Source organism: Megalops cyprinoides, chromosome 4 (genome assembly GCF_013368585.1).
Source record: "Megalops cyprinoides isolate fMegCyp1 chromosome 4, fMegCyp1.pri, whole genome shotgun sequence".
Classification (NCBI taxonomy): domain Eukaryota; kingdom Metazoa; phylum Chordata; class Actinopteri; order Elopiformes; family Megalopidae; genus Megalops; species Megalops cyprinoides.
This window is the reverse complement of record NC_050586.1, coordinates 2,735,001-2,758,403: the sequence shown is the minus strand read 5'-3', so window position 1 is coordinate 2,758,403 and position 23,403 is coordinate 2,735,001. Positions and strand designations below refer to the sequence as shown.

Below are 23,403 nucleotides of genomic sequence, written 5' to 3'. Positions count from 1 at the left end.
TGTCTTTCGGATCATTCATCATTTGGAAAAATGAATATGAGTTCTGCTGTGAGAGAAAGAGAATTCCCACGTCATCCATCTCGCTGTAATTACACACACACCGCTGACAAACCCCGCAGCCGCCACCTCCATCGCCTCCAGTCATTTACTGCCTGGGGACAAGGGATTGAAGGGGGGGAGGAATTAAGCTGCAGTCCCATGCCCCCCCCACCCCCCACACCCCCTTCATACGACCTCCAAACTTTCTGAGCAGCACACTAAATATGCTGTGACACTGTTGAACAGGAACTTACTGTCAGCCATCGTCCGACAGTTCTACACACACAACACCGTGAAAATGTATTTTAAACTGACTAAACTAACTCTGGGTCAAAGTCCAGGGCTACCACCATGCGCTCAATACATACTATGAGAGTCTGTGTTTGTCTTTCTATGGCCAGTGAGATATTTTGGACTCCAAACTCCACAGGAAGCTCTCCTCTCTGTAAACATCTCCACAGCTACTATGTGAGTAACACATGAATAAGGAATGGTCACTGACCAAGCTGAGAGCAGCTACACCTCCACTCACTCTCCTCATACCTGAATCATAATTCACACATCTAATATCCCTCATGTTGAGAGTACCACAACTAAATAGTTCTTCTTCCTCTCTTTAATCTTGATTAACATTGCACACACCCCCACCCCACACTTCCATAAATAGAGGTCTTCTGGTTCCTCTGGTCGCACCTGCAGCAGCTCTGAATAAATTATTATATTTCTGCAGCGAGACCTCCGTGCTCCTTGCTAAAGAGCAGGAATTAGCACCCTGTATCTGTAAATGGAATGAATGGGACATAGTGAGTAGGATCACACTTCTGTTATATACGAAACATGTCTTGTCCACCTGCCATACTGCACTCTCCTACACAGAGCACAAAATGGGGAACATGGCCCCCAGCATGTTTTCATCATGTCCAAAGAAAATGACAGTCTGAGTCTTTCCACAAACAAACATATGACACAAAGCAACAGTGACACAGGCAGAGACACACAGATAGACAGACAGAGGCACACAGATAGACAGACAGACAGAGAGACACACAGACGAGGTGACACAGAGCAGCACAGACAGAGGCACACAGATAGACAGACAGAGGGACACAGACAGACAGACAGAGGGACACAGATAGACAGAGACACAGATAGACAGACAGGGGCACACAGATAGACAGACAGAGGGACACAGACGAGGTGACACACAGCAGCACAGACAACCAGAGGGACATGGAGCAAGGTGTTATCTTCATGGGTCTATTCATTGAGTGGTTCTATCCAGCTGTTTCTGAGCTTGTACTGTTCGTAGGATGGGTAGACCACTGTGAGACCCGCCACACACACAAGAACCTACCGAGAGTCTGTCTGTTCAAAGGCCTGGACTTTACAAGCTGAACCAGGGGTCTGTGTGTCTCCCGTAGAGATGTTTACAGCCAGCTGATGTCAGGCAGCCCTTTCACAGAGCCAGACTCAAAGAGACATTGTCACTCACGAGCAGCATTCTGCGGGCATTCCGAGTGATTCTCTGAGAAGTTTTGGACGATGGAGTGAGCCTTCAGAATTTCAAGCCTACAGCAAGGCTTTTCCTCAGATTTGAGGAGAAGGGATCCCTTTCTGCTTTTGAACTCCCCTTTAAACAAGCTTCCTCTGATGTGCTGAGCACCATGGACTGCACTCTCTCGTCATACACGAACAGAAAGGAAAGCCTAACGTGAACCACGTTGTACATACTGCAGAATCCAAACATGGCAATCTGATATGTTCCATTCTCAAACCCCTATTTTCATTTTGGGCTCTGGAAGAGAAGGGGAAGAGAGAGATGGGGGGGGGGGGGGGGCAGCCAGTTAAAATTCCACTGTTCTGCCTTTCATCCCTCTACAGAAAATGTGGTTGCGTTTGTCCTAAACCCTCTGCACATATATAACCTTTCCCCACACCATGCATTAGCCAGTGCTATTTTCTCAAGGTACTAGAACAAAGAACCAGGGATTTTAAGATCTAGAGCTGTTTAATGTGCATGTGACATTTTAACAATCATAAAAGAAAGAATAAAAACGGGTCTTCTCCCTCTCTGGCCTGGAGATCAGGTGAGCAAAGGGAAAGAGCAGGGACTTGTGATGAAGGGAGGGTCGATTTCCCGACTAAATTTACAGCAGCTAAACTAAATTTACTGAATTCATTTTTCCACCACAGACGAAAAGATGGAGTATAACAAGTCTTGGTCAGACATTAAAGTTGTACTGAAATGAGAGTGAAATCATCAGGTTGTTCAAACCCTGAGTACATTTCACTCCACCTTTATCTGAATATTTGTCACATAGCTGAGTGACACAGACCATCAGATCGAGTAACACAGAGAGAGCAACACAGACAGAGTAATACAGACTAACCACAACACAGGCAAACAGCAGCACAGAGTGACACACTCACACAGCTACGCACAATTACAGTGACACACAGACACAGTGACACAAAAATGCATTAACACACAGACATAAGGACACACAGACAGAGGTAACACGTAAAGTGGCACACATACAAAGAAACACACAGATGGAGAGACATGCAGACACAGACAGACAGACAGACACACAGACGCAGAGACACACAGACAGACAGACGCAGGGACAGACAGACATACAGACACAGGGACACACAGACAGACAGACAGACAGACAGACGCAGGGACACACAGACAGACACACAGACGCAGGGACACACAGGCAGACAGACAGACGCAGGGACACACAGACAGACAGAAGCAGGGACACACAGACAGACAGACGCAGGGACAGACAGACAGACAGACAGACAGACAGAAGCAGGGACACACAGACAGACAGACAGACAGACAGACGCAGGGACACACAGACAGACACAGGGACAGACAGACACAGGGACACACAGACAGACACAGGGACACACAGACAGACAGACAGAAGCAGGGACACACAGACAGACACACAGACAGACAGACAGACAGAAGCAGGGACACACAGGCAGAATGACGCGGGTGAACAGAACCGTTCTGAGGGCCGTCCTGCCCGCGCGCACGGCAGACACATCCTGCCTTTTCTGTTTCATCTCCTGAAAGTGAATCTTCTCTCGCTGCACTGGCAAGGAACCAGAAGCGCTCGAGGGATGGAGCGTGAATATTCCTCTCTTTAGCAAACTCAGGATATATTTAGAAAATACGGCAGAACGGCTAAAGCCGATGCAGGCAGAAAGCCCCTGATGGTTTGACAAAATCAGGAAAAACATCTCAACTTAATTCTGACTCATCCAACATAAGAACTCATACTGAACATTAAAAACATTGCCCCATTTGAAGCAGTCAGAGAGAGAGAAGGAAGGATGGCCCGTAAAAGACACTCTGAGATTCCCAGGACGACTGTTTCTTAGATAAAGTCATTAAGAACATTAACACACATAGACTGTGGTCTTCATTAACATCGAATGGTCTCGTTAGCTACACTCACGTTTTAGGTATTAGAGGGAGCCCTTCGTTTAGATGTGCAGTACATTAAAGGGTTGTGAAACAGTAAAGTAACGTCAGGGAAAAATGGAAGTTCTTTTCTGTCTGTTTAATGGGTAATGACTTGCCGCCAGAATGATGACAAGAAAGGATTTTTGTGGCCAAAAATGGACATGGTAATATAATAATGTATGTACTATAAAAAGAGAAAACTCAGACATTGTCTTCTGTGTTTTTTTTTTTTCCTCAGAAAGAAACGACATTTCACAGCACTAAGAAGATTGGGATTCAAATCTAAGGGCTTAACAAAATGGAAAAGATCCAGCTGGCATTCATACTTATGCCTCCTGAAACGCGTTTTATTTTGCATTTTTAGTTCCGTTTTGTGTTCCTCTTGCGCCGCACCGGCGGGGAGAGTTTGCGCACCGCGGCGGCCGCGGAAAGCCCTCTCGCCGCCTCCATCCCGGGCGCTGCAGCGCGCCTCAGTCCTGCAACAGCTCCGTTTGGCTCAGGGCAGCGTGCGACCTGGAGATTGATGGCGTCCTTTCCGCTAATAACTCTAAAGAGATGTTCGTTTTTCTTGTGCGCTGTTCGCCGGGAGATCAATGCCGTGATTTATCGTTTCTGTCGCGCGTGGACTATTAAAAGAGAGGGGAAACCCAGCACGTCTCTCGCTGGCCGGCAGCCACTCCCGAATCAAACGCAACGGAGTGGAAATCTGCATTGTCCACTGCATTCCAAAGCAACACCTCCCACCAATCAGAAACTTTACGATTGACACTGAGTCAGAACACACCTTCCACCTGAGGAATGTGTCTGAACCCCCACTCCCCCACCCCACCCAGCCACCACCACCACCGCCACACCCCCCATCATCCACCATCACCACCACGAGAGCTGTACCCACTTACAACTCTGGACTCAAAAAATTTTTAAGTTCCATGAAGAACATACCACCCACCATAAGTGAGTAGAACAGAAATAAGTGACCAGATCGTGAGGGAAAAGTTCCACCTTTGTTGTTGTGATGACAGGGCAGTTTGCAGTGGGAAATGGAGGTGCACAGGTCAGAGAAACTGAACGTGGGTCGTGATTTAAAAGGAAACGTAAGCGGATCGAATCTTCATCTTTTTACGCAGAAGCAGAGGACTTCTGAGCAAAGGCAGTGACCCCCCACAGATGTCTGCGTGACACGTAGTCGCTGTGTCAGGGAGATGAATTATGAGGAAGTATCGATCATCATCAGTCCCTCGGCGGGGGAACAGCACTCCTCACTGCTTCCCAGACACTCCTTTCTGATCAGTACCCACAATGCACTGCGTCTCGTTAATGTTTTATTGGGAGAATTTTGCCCATTCAACAGGGTCTTTTGTCTGACGCCCCCTCTTTATAGGGTTCTGGGACCACAGGAGTTGACAGGCTTCTGTGTGTGTGTGTGTGTGTGTATGTGAGGGCATGCATACCTGTATGTGTGAATGTGTATACATGTGACAGTGTGTCTCACTTCACCTACACTGTGAGAACAGGACAGATTGTCCACAGTCCTGATAAATACCCGGCACTCATGAAACTGTATTACTGCACGGGCTGGGGGGGGTGGATTTGGGGGGGGGTCGAGAGGGCAGTTTGGGGACATTATTAAATCTGGTGGCCTGTTCTGTACACCACAGCCCTGAAGGCACTCATCAGTCAGGCAGGGCTGACAGAGCCTCTTGTAAAGGACAACACCCCCCCATACACACACACACACACACACACACACACACACACACACACACACACATACCCCATACACACACACACACACACACACACACACATACCCCATACACACACACACACCTCATACACACACACACACACACACACACACACACACACACACACACACATACCCCATACACAAACACACACACCTCATACACACACACACACACCTCATACACACACACTCGCACACACACACACACACCCAATACACACACACGCACGCACGCACACACAAACACACACACACACACACACACACACACACACACACACACACACACACATACCCCATACACACACACACACACACACACCTCATACACACACTCGCACACACACACACCCAATACACACACACGCGTGCGCCCGCACACACACACACATACACACAGACACCCTATACACACGCACACACACACAACATACACACACACATACGCGTGCACACACACACACACACACACACACACACATGAACACACGCATACACACACATGGCACACACACACATACACACACACCCTCACAACAGTCCTTGCCATGATACAAGTACCCTCTCTGCCCCCCCAAACAATCATGAACCAACTGGATCCTCCAGAGACACTGGGACTGAAGGCAAGGGGGGTAACAGGGGGCTCCTGTCCTGGAGGCTGTGGGGTCTCTGGGAGCTGACCTGCCTGTGACCCAGCTCTCGATGAAGTTAGCCTGGCGATGACTTCTCCACAGTCCCACAAAATGGCAGAACCCCTGGAAAGGGGCCCCTTTCAGGGGGGCTCTGATGGCCAACAGCGACACTGCCCTCTTTTCCCTCCTTAGAACAGCTGTTTTGGCAGGGTGATCCCCAGCGGGGTAAATGTGGAAGATTTGCAGCAGCAGATTTTTCTTTTTGGGGGGGGGGGTTGGAAGGGGGGGCAGTTGAGTTTCTGTTCCTACTATGCGATAGAAGTGCTTCTGAGAGTGAGATGCCTGATCTGGGGTCAGTGCTGTGATACAGGAAAGCTGATGATCACAAAGAGTCCTCCCTAAAACTGATGCATGACATGCATTTTTCAAATTTAAGTGTATATATTTTCATATTTAATATAACTTTAATATAAATGACTGTATATGAATTAAAAACTTAAATGGAATACATTTATCAAATATCATAGTCATACGGTTCTCAATGATTTCTAGGTTGCTGATATTCAGGGGAAAAAAATTAATTCTCTTCAGTTTCTGGAATATCTTTTATCATCACCTTCTCACACTCATATCTCTCATATCTCTAGTTTCAGTATTACAGGAGTGTGTGTGTGTGTGTGTGTGTGTGTGTGTGTGTGTGTGTTTGTTTGTGCGTGTGTGGGAGATGGATTAGGGTGGGGAGCTCAGCAGTATCGGTGTTACAGTATAAACCCAACAGTGGGTGAGGAGAAACAGAAACAAAAGAGTCCTTAAACAGTAACAGAATGGAAGACGACTCATTTATACACATGTAAATTCGAGACCTGCTGCCCAGGGTGCAGTGATCAATCTGAACCAGCAGCCACCTGGACACTGTCAGACAGATTTAACTGATCACCAGGATGAAAAATGTGCTTTTGCAATACTAAATCTGACCCTGAGGGAGAGCATATTGCTGCCGATCACCATGTCATTTTCCATGACATGAAGATTTCCAGCTGTCCTCTGACAGGGACTTTTTGGAGACACAGCGTTGTCCAGACAGCAGGAATACATGAAGGAGAAATCACGTATTTTCAGGCAAATCCTACCAAACTATCAACGTGTCATTTACACAACAAGAGCGGTGTAAGATAAGGGAGGATGTTTTAAGGGGAGGTTTTTCAGGTGCGATAAAGGGGAGTTTTTCAGGGACATGCTTGTGTTCATTTGCTGTGTGACGTGTTGAGAATGTCCTGATTGGCTGGGCCTCGTGGTTACTGTACGGCAGGAAAGAGCGACAGGGATCGGGGACAGATGTCGTTCCAGAATGCAGGAGGTGGGGCAGAACACCATGAGGGGTGGGACTAGCTTTTTCTCTCTCTCTCTCTCAGCAGGTAAACTCTGAACCCCCACCACCACCACCCTGTGGTCACAGCAGGAGGCCATGGTGTCAGTGCTGCCCTGACCATATGGATGCTGCCGGGGACGAGAGTGATGTGCGGTCGCCATGACGCCGGGAACGCGCCATCATCCTCCCTCCATCCCTCCACCTGTTCTCTCCCTCCTCTCAGGTTCCAAACCGCTCACCGCCAATCAGCCAGGCACGCAGCAGATCCAAATCTTAAATTCACCTCTAAAAGTGAGATTTATTGGCACGCTGTATCCTCCAGTAAATTTCGCTGAGAGAAAGCACTTTCTTCTCAGACTTACTTTTGCACCCACCGTGACACTCATGTGATGGCTCCCACTGTCAGCTGCGATGCTGATGATTTGGTGTTGTCTCTGCTCTTGGCATGACCTTGTATGCACTTTTACAAGCTGCTCAGGATAAGATGGCTAAATGTACCTGACTAAATGTGCAGGTGAATGTAAATAAACTCTATTGCCTAAACAGACAAATATTCATATAATATTTATAATAGGTCATATGAATATATGTTACATTTTCTCTTATTTATTAGTTTGTTTTCCCACTTTCCTCCAGGTTATAACAGGAAGAAACATATTTAGCTGTCAGGCAAACAGTTTTTCATCATCTATCAACTGAAAAGGGTTTTTGGAAGTTAGGAGAGGAAGCAAATATTGAGATGGATGCCTCAGATTGTGGGAGATATTTGTCACACACAGTTAACATCAGGACTACAGGATGAGCATCACACATTTAGCAGTATCTCTTTCCACTCATGTTAAAAAATTTGCTCCATTCTGGAAGCTTCTAAAAACGTGTTTCAGAGAGCACACATAAAAGGACACCAACTCAATGTCACTTTCACCCAAACCCTGTGCTTCTGTTCCCTGACTGTCTGCATAATACAGTGTCGTTTGATCAATGCATCTCTCAGATTAATTTATGAGACGTCAACAAGCCGTAAACCACATGCGCTGACTCATGTTAGCCACCTGCGGTGCTTCTGCTCCCTTCTGCAAACAGCCGTGTCACTCATGCAGAACGAAGTGGGCATATCTGTGCTAAACCTCGCCCTCACAGCGTGGACCAAAGGGGCCCTCAGTGACCCTTCTGTGGTTTTTTGGGAAAAGGAGGGAGACAGGGATTGGAGGAAGGGAGATGGAAATGGGGACTTGGGGGTGTCTGAATTTACATTTCATCGTTTAACAGAAATTTTTATCCAGAGTGACTTGCAAATACAGAGAAGAAAGTGTACCTTATAAAGCTGCATGAAAGACGATGTCTGAACATTCATAAGCCCTTTACACTGTGCAGTGATAACTATGCTTCGATACATGAGTGCAATACAGCGTGCCCTACAGGAAAACTACAACATACCCTACCACAAAACTACAACACATCCTAAAGCTGCCCAACATAATACCCTACAGCAAAGGCACATCGGGGGAGGCGAGCTGTGCTTGGGTAGGGGAGCCCAGGGGAGGTCTGAGGAGGTGGGTCTGCAGGCTGCAGGCGGACAGGGAGGGACATGGGGAAAGGAAGAGCTCAGATTTATGGGGGGGGGGCAGCCTGTCCCTGCCCTTAGGGTCAGACGTGGGTGCAGACCTCTCTGTGGCGCTTTACTGCAGTAAATCTCAGCCACGAGCCGTGCTGCACTTGGTGTTGAACTGGCCAACAATCAGAGGGACCAGATAGAGGAAGAGAAAGAGAGAGAGGGAGAGAAAGTGTGTGAGACAGAGTGAGAAAGAGAGCGAGATGTGAGAGAGGGGGAGAAAGAGTGTGACAGAGAGACAGAGCTGAGAGATAGAGAGGGGAAGGTAGTGTGCGTGAGATATACGAGATATTATATATCATATACTTCATTTGTACTCATTTACTCATTTACATATATTTTCCCTTTTGTACTTTCCCCCACTTTTGGGGGGTTCACAGGAGAGCCCAAGAAATTACTATCATATTTCACCCAAGTTCCACTACCTTTCAGTGTGTGTATGAGAAAATGATACATTAAGAACATATTTTACGAGTTTGCGCTAATTCATTATCGTTGTTTCCACAATATTTCTAAGGTGATCTGAAAAAATATTAAATGTGTCTAATCAAATTCAAACACATTTGTATCAAAAACTAAGTATTTTTCTAACCATGAAAAGAGTCAGTGAAAGCAAGAACCGTTGTTTCTAGATATCTAACTTTGTTTTGTACTTGAATTTCATTCATCTGTGTGTGTGTGTGTGTGTGTGTGTGTGTGTGTGTGTGTGTGTGTGTGTGTGTGTTTTCTTGAACTTGTGATGATTTTTCCTCAAGCAGTGGAAGTTGTGGAATGCCACGGGTGTTATTTGTGTGGAATTTCGCTGTGCTTTAGGAATGTGCTCTTGGAAAAAGAGGATGAGTGTTTGCGGCTGACTAATGGCCGAGAGAAGTTTGTTTTTCATTTGATTTAAACCTAACAGGTGCTGTGCTTCACCCGCTATAAACGTCTTGAAATGAGGGCTATTATGAGGTCGTGAAGGAAATGAATCACGGGCCAGAGGACCTTATTTTTTATTATTATACAGATTCTACTGTCTTTCCGTGAAGTGTTTTAACATAGTTCACTATTTATGCTGTCATTAATGTGGTTTATTACAGCGCACTGATCCCACAGTCTCTTGCTAACGCCATTCATGGTGCACCACTCCTAATGTCCTTGACTAATTTGATATAAAACTGAATACACTAAAATCATTATTTTCCACAAAAAAAAGATCTCTGCGTGTAGTGTCAAGTAGAGTAAGTACAACACGTGGCAGCAATACAAAGTACAAACAACCCAGTGTGAGCCGTGATAGCCTATTTAACGGTAAAAAGCCGGTCAAAAATCCAGTCAAAAAACATAAACGAATGTGCACTATGCCTTCCATCCTAAGTTTGTAACGTTACTGCTAATGTTACTACTAGCTCTGTCCATCCGTGGAAAACCGGAGAACCGTCACCTGGAGTGAATGTATCATGTAATTTACTGAAAGTAACTGTACGGAAAATGTTAGAAACGACGTCTCGTATTACATTACAGTCAGCTGAAAAAGAGCAGCTTTCACTCCTGCAGACCGAGCCCCGGGACACAGAGCCTGCTTTGTTACCTGCTCTTCTTCCCCGTGGAAGTAACAGCTGGGAAAGGGAGGATGATGGCCCGTCAGCGGTGTACCGCAGTTTTCTGTTTTTGCTCTCATCGCCCCTCTTCACAGAGCGCCGCAAAGCGATAGACTCCGTGCTTCTCTCAGCCCGCCTCACGCCCCCCTGTACCGCACCCTCGCAGATGCGTCTCAACCGCAAGTTTTCATATGGTTCTGTTCGGGTGGATGAGAGTCCACCCGTCAGCCTCCGCTAGGGCGGCACACGGCAGCTGCCTCGCCTCGGCTCGCCCCTGACGGGCGGGGAGAGACCCACGGCCCTCCCGCCTCAGCACCTCCGTGAGCGGGGAGATTTATCTCTGCGCACGCATGTTGCCAATTTCTGCGGAATACAGTATTAAAGAATGATTCATGGCGCTGTACACAGACCGTCCTTATTTCACAGCCAGCTGATCTGGACTCCGCAGCGGCCCGCGGAGTCATTTAAATGCCGCACGTGTCACACCAGAGCTGGAGGTAATGTAATATTCAATATTGATAGCAGCCATGAGCCATAAGGGCTCTAATCTGTTATGAAAATATTTTACGGGAGCTGCATAGCTCCCGAGGCGGTGGTTCCACGGGCTGCGTCCCCTGCGTCTGGTCAGGGCGGCAGGGTGGTGCGCCGGGTGAGGAGTCGCAACCCAAATTCCCGGGCGGGGCGCGGCGACTCCTCTCGGGGGCACGTTTTCCTGCGATTCACTTCAGTAAATACAGACGCGGATCAGACTGCGAAATCTCAGCTATGCGAGTTGCCCTGGCAACTAAGTAAGCCGGCGAGTAAGAAATAACTAAGTAAAGCAAGCAAGCATGTAAAAACCCCGAATTCAGTATCTCATGATCGGGCAGCCTCGCTCTGCAGTGAAGCTATCAAGATGACCCACCAATTTAAGCTCACCTATGAGATTCTTAGGCACGCCTGCCACAGTCTTGTCTTGTGCTGCTTTTAGCCCCAACTGATGTTAATTAGTCTAATTCTGCTGTTTAAAGTGATTAAAGTGAAGGTTTTTACTGAATCTTTAATAATATCTGTCCCTCAAACACATTAGGCAGCATAAAGCCATGCTGACACTAAGCTCAGTATTCAGAGTGAGCTCTCTGGCCATGACTGAAAAGGGCCTGTTTACACCTTGCCTAAGTGAGGACTTAACCAAGAGTTCCCCTTTGACCCTCAGGGAGGCTGACCTTTGCCCCTGCTCAATTCATCAACCTGATTATTCATTTTGAGATGGATCCCTGATGGCCTCTTTGGAAGGCTCTCACTGGGAGTGAATCAGGTCTGAACACAGACAGCAAGAAGCCCCAGACACAGCTGGGTCCAGAGCAGAGCTGTTTGAGGGAGTTCAGTCAGAGATCAGTCAGCATGATGATGTCTCTGCCTCTCTCCTCCCCATCTCCCTGTCTCTCTCCTTTCTGTTTCTCTTACTCCATCCACTCTCTCTGTCTCTTTGTCCTCTCTAACTGTCTTTCTCTCTCCTTTCTTAACAGCACAAATTTGCTTATCAAATAATTTGCATGAAAAGAACATTTTCATTTTTGGGTTTCATTTTTTGTAACAAAAAAATGGCTGTATTAGTGCTGATAGGCTTTCAAGTGAAAATGACTAAAAGCACTTCTATTTGACAATTTCGAAAAAAACAATGTTTTTTTTTTTTCCAGATGTGTCCAATGTTCATTCCTCTTACATTTGGCAGTTTTCTCAGGCGTCAGCTGTGCGTGTGCCAGCACGCTATTACAGCTCCCAATGTAATGGGAGCTGTAATAGCGTGCCAGCAGCTCCCAATGTAATGGTGCAAATGGTGTAATTTCCGTCACGGTGGCACCGGTGGGAGTAGTGTAATGCTGGTAACAGTGTCACACTGTGACAGTGACGGTGGTGGTGATGGTGTAACATTGGTAACAGCGGTAATGGTGGCAGCGGTGGTGACAGTGGTCTCCTTGCCACAAGGACATGATGTTGCGTAAAGTGCTAAAAGACTAACGAATGAGCTAACGAAGATGAACTGCTACAGAGCACACTAAGCTGGGTGCGGAGATAGAGTGAGGATTGAAGTCTGCCGTGATCTGAGGAGCTCGCACCAGAGCGCTCTCTGATTTATGCCGAACGAGGTGAAGGGTCAGACAGCTATTAATCACAGCCAGAGAACAGGGTGAAATTGCTTGGTCTAGCCAGCAGGCAGGAGGTCCAGTGATCGAGATGCTTTCAAGGAGCGTGTTGTGTCTGATGTAGATTACACAGCAGAGACCTGAGACAAGCGCCCAAAATCTGAAAGGAAACAAAATATTTAAAGACTTCCCTCTCTCTTTCCTCTCACCTCTCTCCCCATTTGGGGTAATATGTCAATTCAACTTCAGTAAGCTTTGCTGGCATGACCAGTTGGCCAAGTCTTCCACATTGCCAAAACAAAACATACATTCATACACAGAAAAAAGAAATGATAAACAGATTTTAGGAAACATTTAACTCTGCAAAGTGTAGTATTGTATTTATATAACTCCCATTTAAGTATACAGACCTTCTCTAGTACCCGTTAAAATACTTTATTCTCTCTCTCTCTCTCCCTCTCTCTCTCTGTCCTTCTCTCCTTCTCACAGATTAGAATGAAATGTGTACATGAACAGTAAAAAGGACAATGAAAAATGGCTGTTGGTAAAAAAGGCTGTTGGTAAACCGAGCCGGATCCTCCTCTCATACAGAGGGAAGGTGGTAGTGTGTTGGGCTGGCAGCGGGTCTGTGTGGCCCTCTTCTCTTCACCAGGGCAGTCATTTGTGTAAACTGAGGGAGGGAAATTTTACTTTTATAGAAGATCTCCTTTGTTTGGCAGTGTTTCTCACAGTACAGAGAGAAGCAGGAAACGTCTCTCTCTCTCTCTCTCTCTCTCTCTCTCTCTCTCTCTCCCTCCCTCTCTCTCTCTCTCCTCTCTCTCTCTCTCCCTCTCTCTCTCTCCCTCTCTCTCCCTCTCTCTCTCTCTCTCTCTCTCTCTCTCCTGTATCACAGTGCTCCGTCTCTGCTGGTGCATTACAGCATGTTGATGTTACTCACTGATTACATTGATACGCTTAAGCACTTTCTTGTCTAAATGGAATCTAGTGAATGCAGAGTCCATATTCTGCCTCTCTCTGAGTGACTGTGAGTGCCGCTGTCCTCCCCTACCATGCCCATTAATAGCGTATAAATAAGGCATAACTTACATATTGATCGGCCTTGGAATTCACCGGGAAATGAGAGTGACAAAAGAACTGTTTTCTGTCAGTATATGCATCGTGATGAAGCATGTACACATCTAAGCATGCACACACTAATACAATCACACACACACAGATATGTAGAATCAAGTAGAAATACACATTCACATGCACACACACACACACACATACTCTGCATACATGCTCTTGCACTCAAACACATATGGACACACACGATGCACACACAATCACACACACACACGCACACAGGCACACACATACACACACACACACACACCCGAAAGAGTGAAAGAACAACTGTGAGAAGGATATACAGCTCTATTTAGAGTGCAGGTATCTCCGTCTCTGTGTAGTGTGCAGATATCTCCAGCTGTATTCAGTGTACAGGTATCTCCCTGAGCTCATTGATATGTAGTGCAGATGCTTATCAAAGACTTCTATCTTCATTTCCTCATTCCCTAAGCGAAGTCAACACCTGCTCCTTCCTCCAGGGTCTCCCACACCAAACCGGGACACTGAGGAAGAGGGTGCTGATCAGGAGTGTGATCTCCTGAAGAGGACCTAATCACTGGGGATGAGGCTCCGAATGAATTTTCACTTCACCTGTGTGCATTCCGCGATGCACACATAAACAGCTCTCATGGCAGTCAGGGTGATGTCTGGGTTTCCTGCTGCAGTCTGTCACGTGTTTGAAGGTGTGCATGGGACAGGGCAGGAGGGGGGTGCAAATATGCAAACACAGAGCTGGGGGGGGTGTAATGACATCCCCCAACTCTGCCTGCTGCACCCACTTAAACTGTATACTGTGCAGCACTAAGCAGTTCCTTTGATCTTTAATACGCTGTATTAAATATGGAAACCACCCCCCACCCTCACAGCCGCCTACCCCCCCCACCCCCCCCCCCCCCCCCCGAAGCACATGTGGCAGTGCCGTTGAGCTGTTAGGGGAGAAGTGCAGCCAATCCCTCACACGCCTCTGGGAAGGCTGGAGGACGATACGCAGAACGGGAGGAATTTCAAAAGGAGAAACCTGCAGATGGCTTCGCAGTGCAGAAGCACTCCGAGGGAGATCCCCACAGCAGCCCAACTGCAGTCACAGGAAGTGTACGTTTTCTTTAAAGCCCTTCCTATATGCTGCCCATGTGCTGTGGGGGTGGGGGTGGGGTGGGGGGGGGGGGTGTCGGGGGAAGCAGTTGGTGTGGGAAAGATATGCCGTTAGGATTAGGAATCTATCTGGTCATGTGACCCACACAACTGAGCAGGAAAGCGAGAAAAGCAATAACCAGGTTCCCCCCTCTTTGCTGACTGGAGTTTTTTTTTAATCCAGTGCTCTTTGCAGGGCTGATGCATTTACTTATAAAATCACCTTCCTTCTTAAATTCCACATGTGGCTCAAGCTTCCTTTGATTCTGATTTTTGTTTCTCTCATTCCCGCTGCTACTTATAATTGATCTGATTTTTATGTTCCTGGCCGCCACCTCCAAAACGTAGAAGAAAGATCTGAAATCAAAGATAGCAGCACAACACACCTTTGAGGTGATGGCAAAGAAAAAAAAATTGTTTTCTGAATTTCAAGGGTGATCGCATTGTTATTGTTAAAGTCAGCTGACCCGTGTCACTTGGTCCAGGTACCCTGTGACGATCTGCATTAGCTGGGACCACAGGCTGTTACACAGGAGTTTGGGGGGAGAGATACTCTGCACTCAGAGACAGCAGCGTATCCGTGGTGATCTTTCTGCGCTATACTGCCAGCGTTCTGTGTCATGTGATCAGCATGCTCCCTTGCCCCTGTGAGCGGGTCAGTTTGTCATTAAAACACGACGCCTCTCCACGCCGGGGCAGAGCGTGAACTGCTAATTGATTAGCCTCCTCTACACAACACAAGGACCCTCCAAATGACGCTATTTATTAGCACTGCAGTGGCCTGTGTCCAGGTCAATTGTACTCTTTATTTCTTTTTTCATATTACCCAGCCGTGTAGCTAAGCACTCTTTGAAACTCTTTAAGTTAAGCAGGCAGCCCAGGCGAACAGCAGCAGTACTTGCACACAGAATCCAATGTGTGATCTCTGGGCTACAATAGCGTGTCATAGTGGTAACCTAAGGGTCACCCATAAAATTCACAGGTTGACAACTGCTGTTGTACCCTTATACAAAATATTGCAACTGTAAATATCCAGCTGTATAACTTGATTTTATTTAAGCTATGTATGTTGTTCTGGCTAAAAGTGTATGCTAAAGCAATAACATACATAAAAATGGCTACAGGCTGGGATGACAGTGTCAGTTATACCAAGAAATGTACAACTCTACACACTCCTCAAGCTTTTCATACTGTGGGCCTCTAACCCTCAGGCAAACAGGATGGTGATAATGACTGCCATCAGTTCTGTTCTATCAAATAGTGTGTCTAAAGTGAGTCTAAATCATTTGAGTTTATAAATAATTAATGCGTTTAAATCGTTGCATATGATGTTGCATTGACGTTGTTTACACTTAAACCATCAAAGATCGCTGTGTTTGAAGCCGGGTGCTTCACTGTATATATCGTGTGTGTGTGTGTGTGTGTGTGTTGGGGAGGGTGGGGGGCTGACCAGATATGCGAAGCAGACGACTTCAGAGAGGAGTTAATAAGAAGCGCCGTTGGTTCTAGGCGTCGTTGCGGGGGTGCGCGTGGCAGTAGGAGTCCCCCCTGGGAGGGTCCCCTTTGCAGTACAGCTCGCAGTAGAAACGGGAGCGGAGCGTAAAGAGGGCGCAAAGAAGAGCCGGAGCAGACAGAAGTACTTTACTTACGTTCAGTGAATTTTGACACAACAGACAGAAGTCAGAATTAAGGTCGTCACTGTTTCCCTCTGGATCCTTCTTTATTTGACTCCAAGAATATCTGTTCATTTTCTGCTCGGAGCAGCTGGCATGAAGCTAGTCCACTAGACATGGAAACCAAACCGTTCCTGTCTCTGGGTAAGTTTCTCCCTGTTGGAAAATACGTGCTTGTTGTCATTTTTGACTGTGAAATTTTGGTGGCTGTCAACTGTCGGGTCGAAGGTGATTTATGTAACTGGCGTGTTCGAGTTCACGCTGCACCTCGCAAGTTTAAACATAGCCACAGTCACTGCAATAACAGCCTACCTGGTATCAATCAGAAACTGTAAATAAAGTCTGGGAGCGCGGTTTGAAAATCGGTCATTAAGCTGGCTTTTGGTTATAAACTGCTAACTACAACCGTCAACATCCAGCTGGGGAAAATGCAACATTTTAGTTACCGAATCGCACTCCAAACGTTAGCGAGTCACCAGCCCGGCTGGGAAATCCAACTCAGGCAGTGACAGGATGTATTTTGATTAGCTAGCAAGCTGTTATGAAGTGGAATATTATATTTTAAAAGAGTACTGACCATATTTTGCGTTTTAAACTGTTGGTATGTTAAAGAGTTTAGTTGAAAATACCAGTGCAGTCACTCTGCTAGCTAGCTAGTTTACAACCTCACTAAAAAAAAAAAAAGAAAATGAAATGACTCGAATGGGTGTTAGCCAGACGTTAATCAGGGGTTTCTCCGACGTTTCTGTGACTGCAAATACGTTCTCGTTTGCGTTCAGCCTGACATAAACACGGTGCTTGTGATTGCTTCGCTGAGAGTGTGCAGTCCTCTCCCACCTGGCCGGCGTGCCGCTGCCGGAACAGGCTGTTCCCTCGCCGCTCCGCGCGCATCCGCGCATCCGCGAGCGTTTCGCAAACTTATTCAAAGCCTGCGGTGGCGCGAGAGCCCCTGCCACCCCGCGCGAGACGCGGGGGTACGGCGCGCGGACGGTAAGGGCGCTGGGTTTTGGAAGCTCGCGCGCGCTGTGTCAGCGGGTAAATACCCTGTTCGGGCACACTCGCCGGAATGTTTTTCCTGCTGTCATCACCATTAAGCGCTTGTGCCAATCGTTTTTATGTCGATAATAAATCATGTTACATTTCAAAGTCGCATCGGCGCTCCGTTTTTTCTTTCCTCCAGTAAAGCCGTTGTGGAAATTGTCCACGAGATTGTAGTTTTTGCATGGACAGTAAAATTAAAAATGAAAAAAGAAAAACGCAGTCTCTCAGTTTCTGATCCGGATTCATATTTCTCCGCTGTCAGAGGCTGAAATGAGGAGCAGCTCTGATTCGGATCTTTCAGGGTGCAGCGCTTTGGGGCATCGCTGAGCGAAGCTTCGGAATTACCGTGTGGGAGATTAAACGAACTCAGGTCAATTTAACTCCGAGGGCGTAATCGAGTAATTTTTCTCTTTGAAGTCCTCAAAAACATGTCAAAACATTTATAATTCAAACCGATTTCTGTGTCCAGATGGGCAGAATCTCGATCTGAGAAATGTGAAGTTATCCTCAATCCTTTATTTAATATCACTGTGCTAATAATCGTCATATTAACATTTGTGCAACTATTAATGAGCACCCGCGCCGCTTTTGAATACGGCATCGGATGCTGTAGAAATGAAAGATGTATGATCTTAATCTGCAGGTTTGTCGAGATGGACAAGGTGAAAATCTGCATATGTGTCAATCTTTTCTCCAATGACGAGTGAGGACACACGAGGAAACGGAAACTTTGTGAGAAAAATGCAAGATCGTAGAGATTTTGGGACTCTGTTCATGAAGTTCAGATAGGGACAAATGGAAAGGGACTCAGTTACATTTCGAACCTGGAAGCGTTTATTAACAATAATTTTTGATTATGCACTCAGCCACTGTAGATATTTATTTATGTAATGCAATCATTTTTGTCACGCACTGTTTCAACAGTATGTGAAATTATTCAGGATGCGAGAAAGCGATGAACTATATGTCCTGCGTCCCAAAAGATACGGTGAACCCTGTCTGCGGTCAGTCTGTTACATGGAAAAAATAAATTTCTGCATTTACAGTGTTGTAATAATGTTAATAATGCCTACATTCCCATGAATTCTTATGATTTATTTTATTACACCTTTTTTACACCTTACCCGAGTCAATCGGAGGGTCGCTGCTTCCCCTAGGAAAAGTTTCTTGATCATGCGTCAAATCAATCTTTAAAGCGTCAGATCAGTATACAAAGCGGGCAGGAGTGAGGTGCCTGTTACTGTCTCACACGGGAGCCCGGTGCCGCCGTCGAGGCTGCGTCCGCGTCCTTACTCCATCGGAACATATAGGAATAATTCCTTTGGAATGTTCGCCCGAGTTCAAGTGGTTGCGTAAGGGGTTTTTCCACTTCGGTTAAAAACTTTATTGCAAGCCAGCAATTTTCTGGATTGTTTAAGATTGTTGCCAAGATAAGAAAAGCTAATCTGGTACATTGAATAGTAAGTCACTAAGTGAAATTGGCTGGACGGTGCACGTTTGATCAGTTTATGACCTAAGGTGTCCTGTAATTTCAACCCTCGGTTGACAGTCAGAGTGGACATGTAGTACGTTATGAATTAAGTTTTAAAAAAACACTGTAAGGGACTGTCTCGCTGGTCGTTAATGTTTGTTTGCTGTTATCAGCCGGCTTGCATCAAATGAGGAGACAGGAATCAATATGAATTTCTGCAACCTCTTGAGTTGAAATAAAACAGTTCGGTGTCTATTGTCATTCAAACACTGTCGCAGCACTAAAGCTGTGAGCATTGCTGAGAAAATCGTGCTGTCAAATCTCACGCACAGAACTGCATCCGTGTGTCTCTTCGGTCATCTAAGGTGGGATGTACATTGGACAGAGACGGGCGAGAGGATTGGTCTCACACATTTGTAGCAAGAGAAATATATTATACATTGATTTTTCCTTATCTTCATAGATACAAATTGTGCAGATAAGTGCAAAATTAATATTTGGCAAAAACGCCTTTTTTTGGGACAGGAGGGAGGCCACTGTAGTAGCTGAGAGGGGTGTCCCAGGGGTGGGGGAGGACACGGAGCAAAGCAAACTCCCCCTCCGCTTGTCCCCGTCTCTGTCCGACGTACCCCCCCTCGGGATGGTGGCCGCGCTGAGTGTGATGTGTTTTATTTTTCAACCCATAAAAGGTCATGCGTGCAGAGGATTTTTCACGCTGTGTGTGCTAATGGAGGGTTTACTGTAAGTACACACGGGAGACGGCGCTGAAGACATCGCGGGTTTAATGCTGCTTCCGCTCTGAGAGTTTGCGCCCGGTGCCCGCTCTCTCTGAGGGTGGCCTGCAATGTGCGAAGGGCTCCTGTTTTTCCACCCGATCACTGCAGGCTTCAATGGCAGGAGGGTCAGGATGTGTGTGTGTGCGTGTGTGTGTGTGTGTGGGGGGGCTTATTAAAACTGAGACAGATTGGTTTACAGCGCGGCAGTTCAGTGTTTCTGAAGCGATGCCGCTCCTCGTGAAGCAGGCCAGCTGTCATTTCTTTAGCATGGCTAAAGGGGAGAAGGTTCACAGGTCAGAATACGAGGGACTCCCTGCGCTCACCTCAGCCGAACGAAAGGCAAAGCTTTCAGTACAAAGCATTTAAAGTGGCTCTGAAGAGATTTTATTCTCTGGGGAAAAATGTGTCAAAAATTAACCGCTGTAATCCAGTTAGAGCTGTGCTTTCAGAAACATGTCTGCTAATGTGCATTCAGATTTAATGTGCTGCTCAAGCCTCTCTGTGCCAGGAATTTGTGTCACACAAAGTGACAGAGCTGCAGTTGCAGGAACGAAGATTCAGAGGCAGAAACCGGCCGTGATTTACAGCTCGCTGTGTGCAGACGCAGCCTGCTTATTGATCTGTGTATGGGGCTCTACACACACTACGCACTCCACCATGACTTCCCGATAAAGAGCGTCACACACTTTGGACTGAGAACCTTGACCTTTGCCCTGAGTGCGCTCTGTCTTTCAGCGTCTTCCTCCGACCCCCCACCATGCTGCCGAACAAAAATGCACCGTTTAACTCGCGTGTTTATTTCATAACGAAATGGTTCTCACCAGGAAACACACAGATGTGGTGTATTACTGCAGCAGGACAGGAAGCAGCAGGCAGCCCATGTGTCTGGCTGTCTCCTCTCATACGCTGAAAGTAACTCTGTGTCTGAAGCATTCGGTAGGTAAAGATGAGCTCGGTGTTCAACTGGTGTACTTTAGGTTTTATTTTGAGTTGTATGCATGCATGTTTTTCCAGATTCAAAAATATGCATGAGCTTCCCAGGTTAGTTTTAATGTAGACAGCACCCATAGCTCCCCATGACTCCCGCAGAAAACGTCTAAAGGAACAGCATTTTCTCAGTTTTGAAGAAATGACTTTTGTTGAGACGCCGGTTTCAGATAACACAGAATGTAGATCTGATAGTTCAGTTCTGTACTCATTTTCTGAGCCCCTCCTCCTCTGTAATCCTGGTGTAATTCACATCACACCTCATCAGTTCTCTTACCTTTGTGATGAGGGTCAGCCGCTGCAGAGTACAAACCATTGTGTGTGTGTGTGTCTGTGTGATAAGCCATGTGTTAGTGTGACAATGTGGGACTCGCAGCAGGTTCTGTAGGGTGTCTTGACTGTGTGAAGCTGTATGTAATCACATCTGACTGTGTGGAATTATATGTTTGTCAGGGACTGTGTTTGGCTGTGACGCTTGCATGGGGGTTTATGGATAGCTATAGGGGGTAACATTTAGGAAGATGGACATGTCCAGAAAGGTACAGGTTTGAAATCCTGCTGGGTCGTTGCAGGTGTAAATTTGAAAAAGCTTCTTAACCTTCACGCACCTCTGTCAGTTCAACAGGTTGAAGACATCTGAGGAAAAATGAATGGAAAATGATGTTATCTGTGCATTGAGTGGAACAGCTCCAGAGTTCAGGGTCGAACGACGCGATCGGTGGGCAGGCTGTGTGTGTGGGCCTGCCCTGCAGTGCACGTGTGTGGGCAGAGCTGTGTGAACTCTGACCTGCAGAATACAATCGGATACAATGCAGGCGTAACTGTAGAGGTGTCTGGGTAACGACAGCTCTGAGACAGAGGGAACTCTGAAGATGGTGCAGGAGGAGGAGGAAGAGGAGGAGGAGGAGGAGTGGGCGCTGTGTTTCTGTGGAATGCATCTCTGCAAGTCTTGTGTGTGTGTCGTGGTTTGGGGAGTGTGGTGTGTTTTCAGCAGGATGGGACACAGTCTGAAGCACAGAGGACTTTTACTGTAACTCGCCCACTCTGACTCCGCCCCACCCCTGCCCTCCCCTGGATCGATAGAGTATGTTTGGTTCTGTCTCCATGGAGACTGTGAGTGTGAGGTTCTGTTTCCATGGAGAGTGTGAGCATAAGGTTCTGTCCTCCTGCAGAATGAGGTTCTGTTTCCATGGAGAGTGTGATGTTGTGTGAGCGTGGAGAGTGCTGTTTCTGTTACCTGTCCTTCATGGTGGAGGAGGAGTGTAGAGTAAGTGAGAGGGGTGCTGTTTTTCGTCCTCCCTCTCTCCTCTTTTCTCAGCCTCTCCTCCCTCACAGACGTTAGCGGGATTAAACGGGATGGGGTGACTCAGCTCGCCCTGGGGTTGTCTGGTTCACAGCTGATTTAGTTGTGAGGAGGAACATCGTCAGAGTCCTGCAAGGCTGTCACCATGTCCTTAAGACAGACAAGACAGACAGAGGGACTGAATCACATCTGAACAAAAAAGTGGTGTGGAGTGTGGGGTCTCCTGTTGTTTGCTTCTTGCGCTCTCTTTCTCTCTCTCTCTGTCTCTCTCTCTCTCTCCCTCTCCCCCTCCCCTCCCCAAGATTAGGTACATACAGACATGCACACATATGTATACAAACACAAAATACATTAAAAAAATGAAGAGAAGAAAGTAACAAATAACCAATAAACGATGACTAAATAAACGTGTTTTGATGAAACAGGGTATAGACTGAGTAGTGATGATTGGTGGTCGCTCACTGTCCCTCTGCGTACGGCAGAACTGCACTCTGCCGTCTGTCGTAGGGCTGTCACTCCCTCCCCCAGCAGGACTCACAGTTTTTCATAATTTGGCATCAAATTAAATAGTTGGTACTTCGGTAGATTTTTTTTTTATAATACAAACATCTTATTTTTGAATATTTTCCACAGTGTAGATGGAAGTGATTTCTGTCTCTACCTCTCCTGTGTAACAATGACCACATATCTTTTTTAACCAGTACCCGGTCAGGGTCTGTCTCTGCTCCGTCTCTGGCAGTGAAGAGATACCCTGCTAGTGTGTAATCCCTGTTTAGGGCCCAGTAGCAATTATGTTTATTTTTTGTTTTGGTTTTATGGTTCTGATGTTCCAGATAAGATATTTTTGTTTCTTTTATAATTTGGGTTACTCTAATTTGCTGATGGCAAGCAGTGCTGTTCTGAAGTCTTTGTGTGTTAGCTGTTACTGGGGTAGGTAGTTTCAGAGCCAGCTGACTGAGGGGCTCTTTTTTGGGATTAGCTCTTGGGTTTGAAGTGCCTTAAATTGCAATTAGCTATGGGGACTTGATTTTAGATGCATCCAAAATTTTTGTGCTCTTTTTTGGATATTAATTATAATTGGAAACTGGCCTATTTCTGTCCTGTGTGCATTGATTGGTGCTTTTCTTTGTCTGTTGCTCATTCAGTGTGAATGGATACACTTATGCTATATTGTGCTGGAAGTCGCTCTGGATAAGAGCGTCTGCTACATGACTGTCATGTAATATAATGTAAATTTAGCATATTTCTAAAGAAATTGCATGCAGGGAGTCTGTAGGATGCTTGTCTCTTTTAGTGTAGTCTTTCTGACACTT

General features: G+C 46.5%; 1 protein-coding gene across 2 annotated transcripts in view; it reads left to right on the top strand.

The window, feature by feature from the left end:
- The first annotated feature begins 16,438 nt into the window (after positions 1 to 16,438).
- Positions 16,439 to 23,403, top strand: part of LOC118776017 (retinoic acid receptor RXR-alpha-A-like) — an 82,195-nt gene continuing 75,230 nt past the window's right edge. For both annotated transcript variants that reach the window (XM_036526057.1, XM_036526055.1), the window contains exon 1: positions 16,439 to 16,656. In XM_036526057.1, coding sequence (XP_036381950.1) covers positions 16,629 to 16,656 — 28 coding nt within the window. In that variant the 5' untranslated portion in view covers positions 16,439 to 16,628. The remainder of the gene's footprint in view (positions 16,657 to 23,403) is intronic.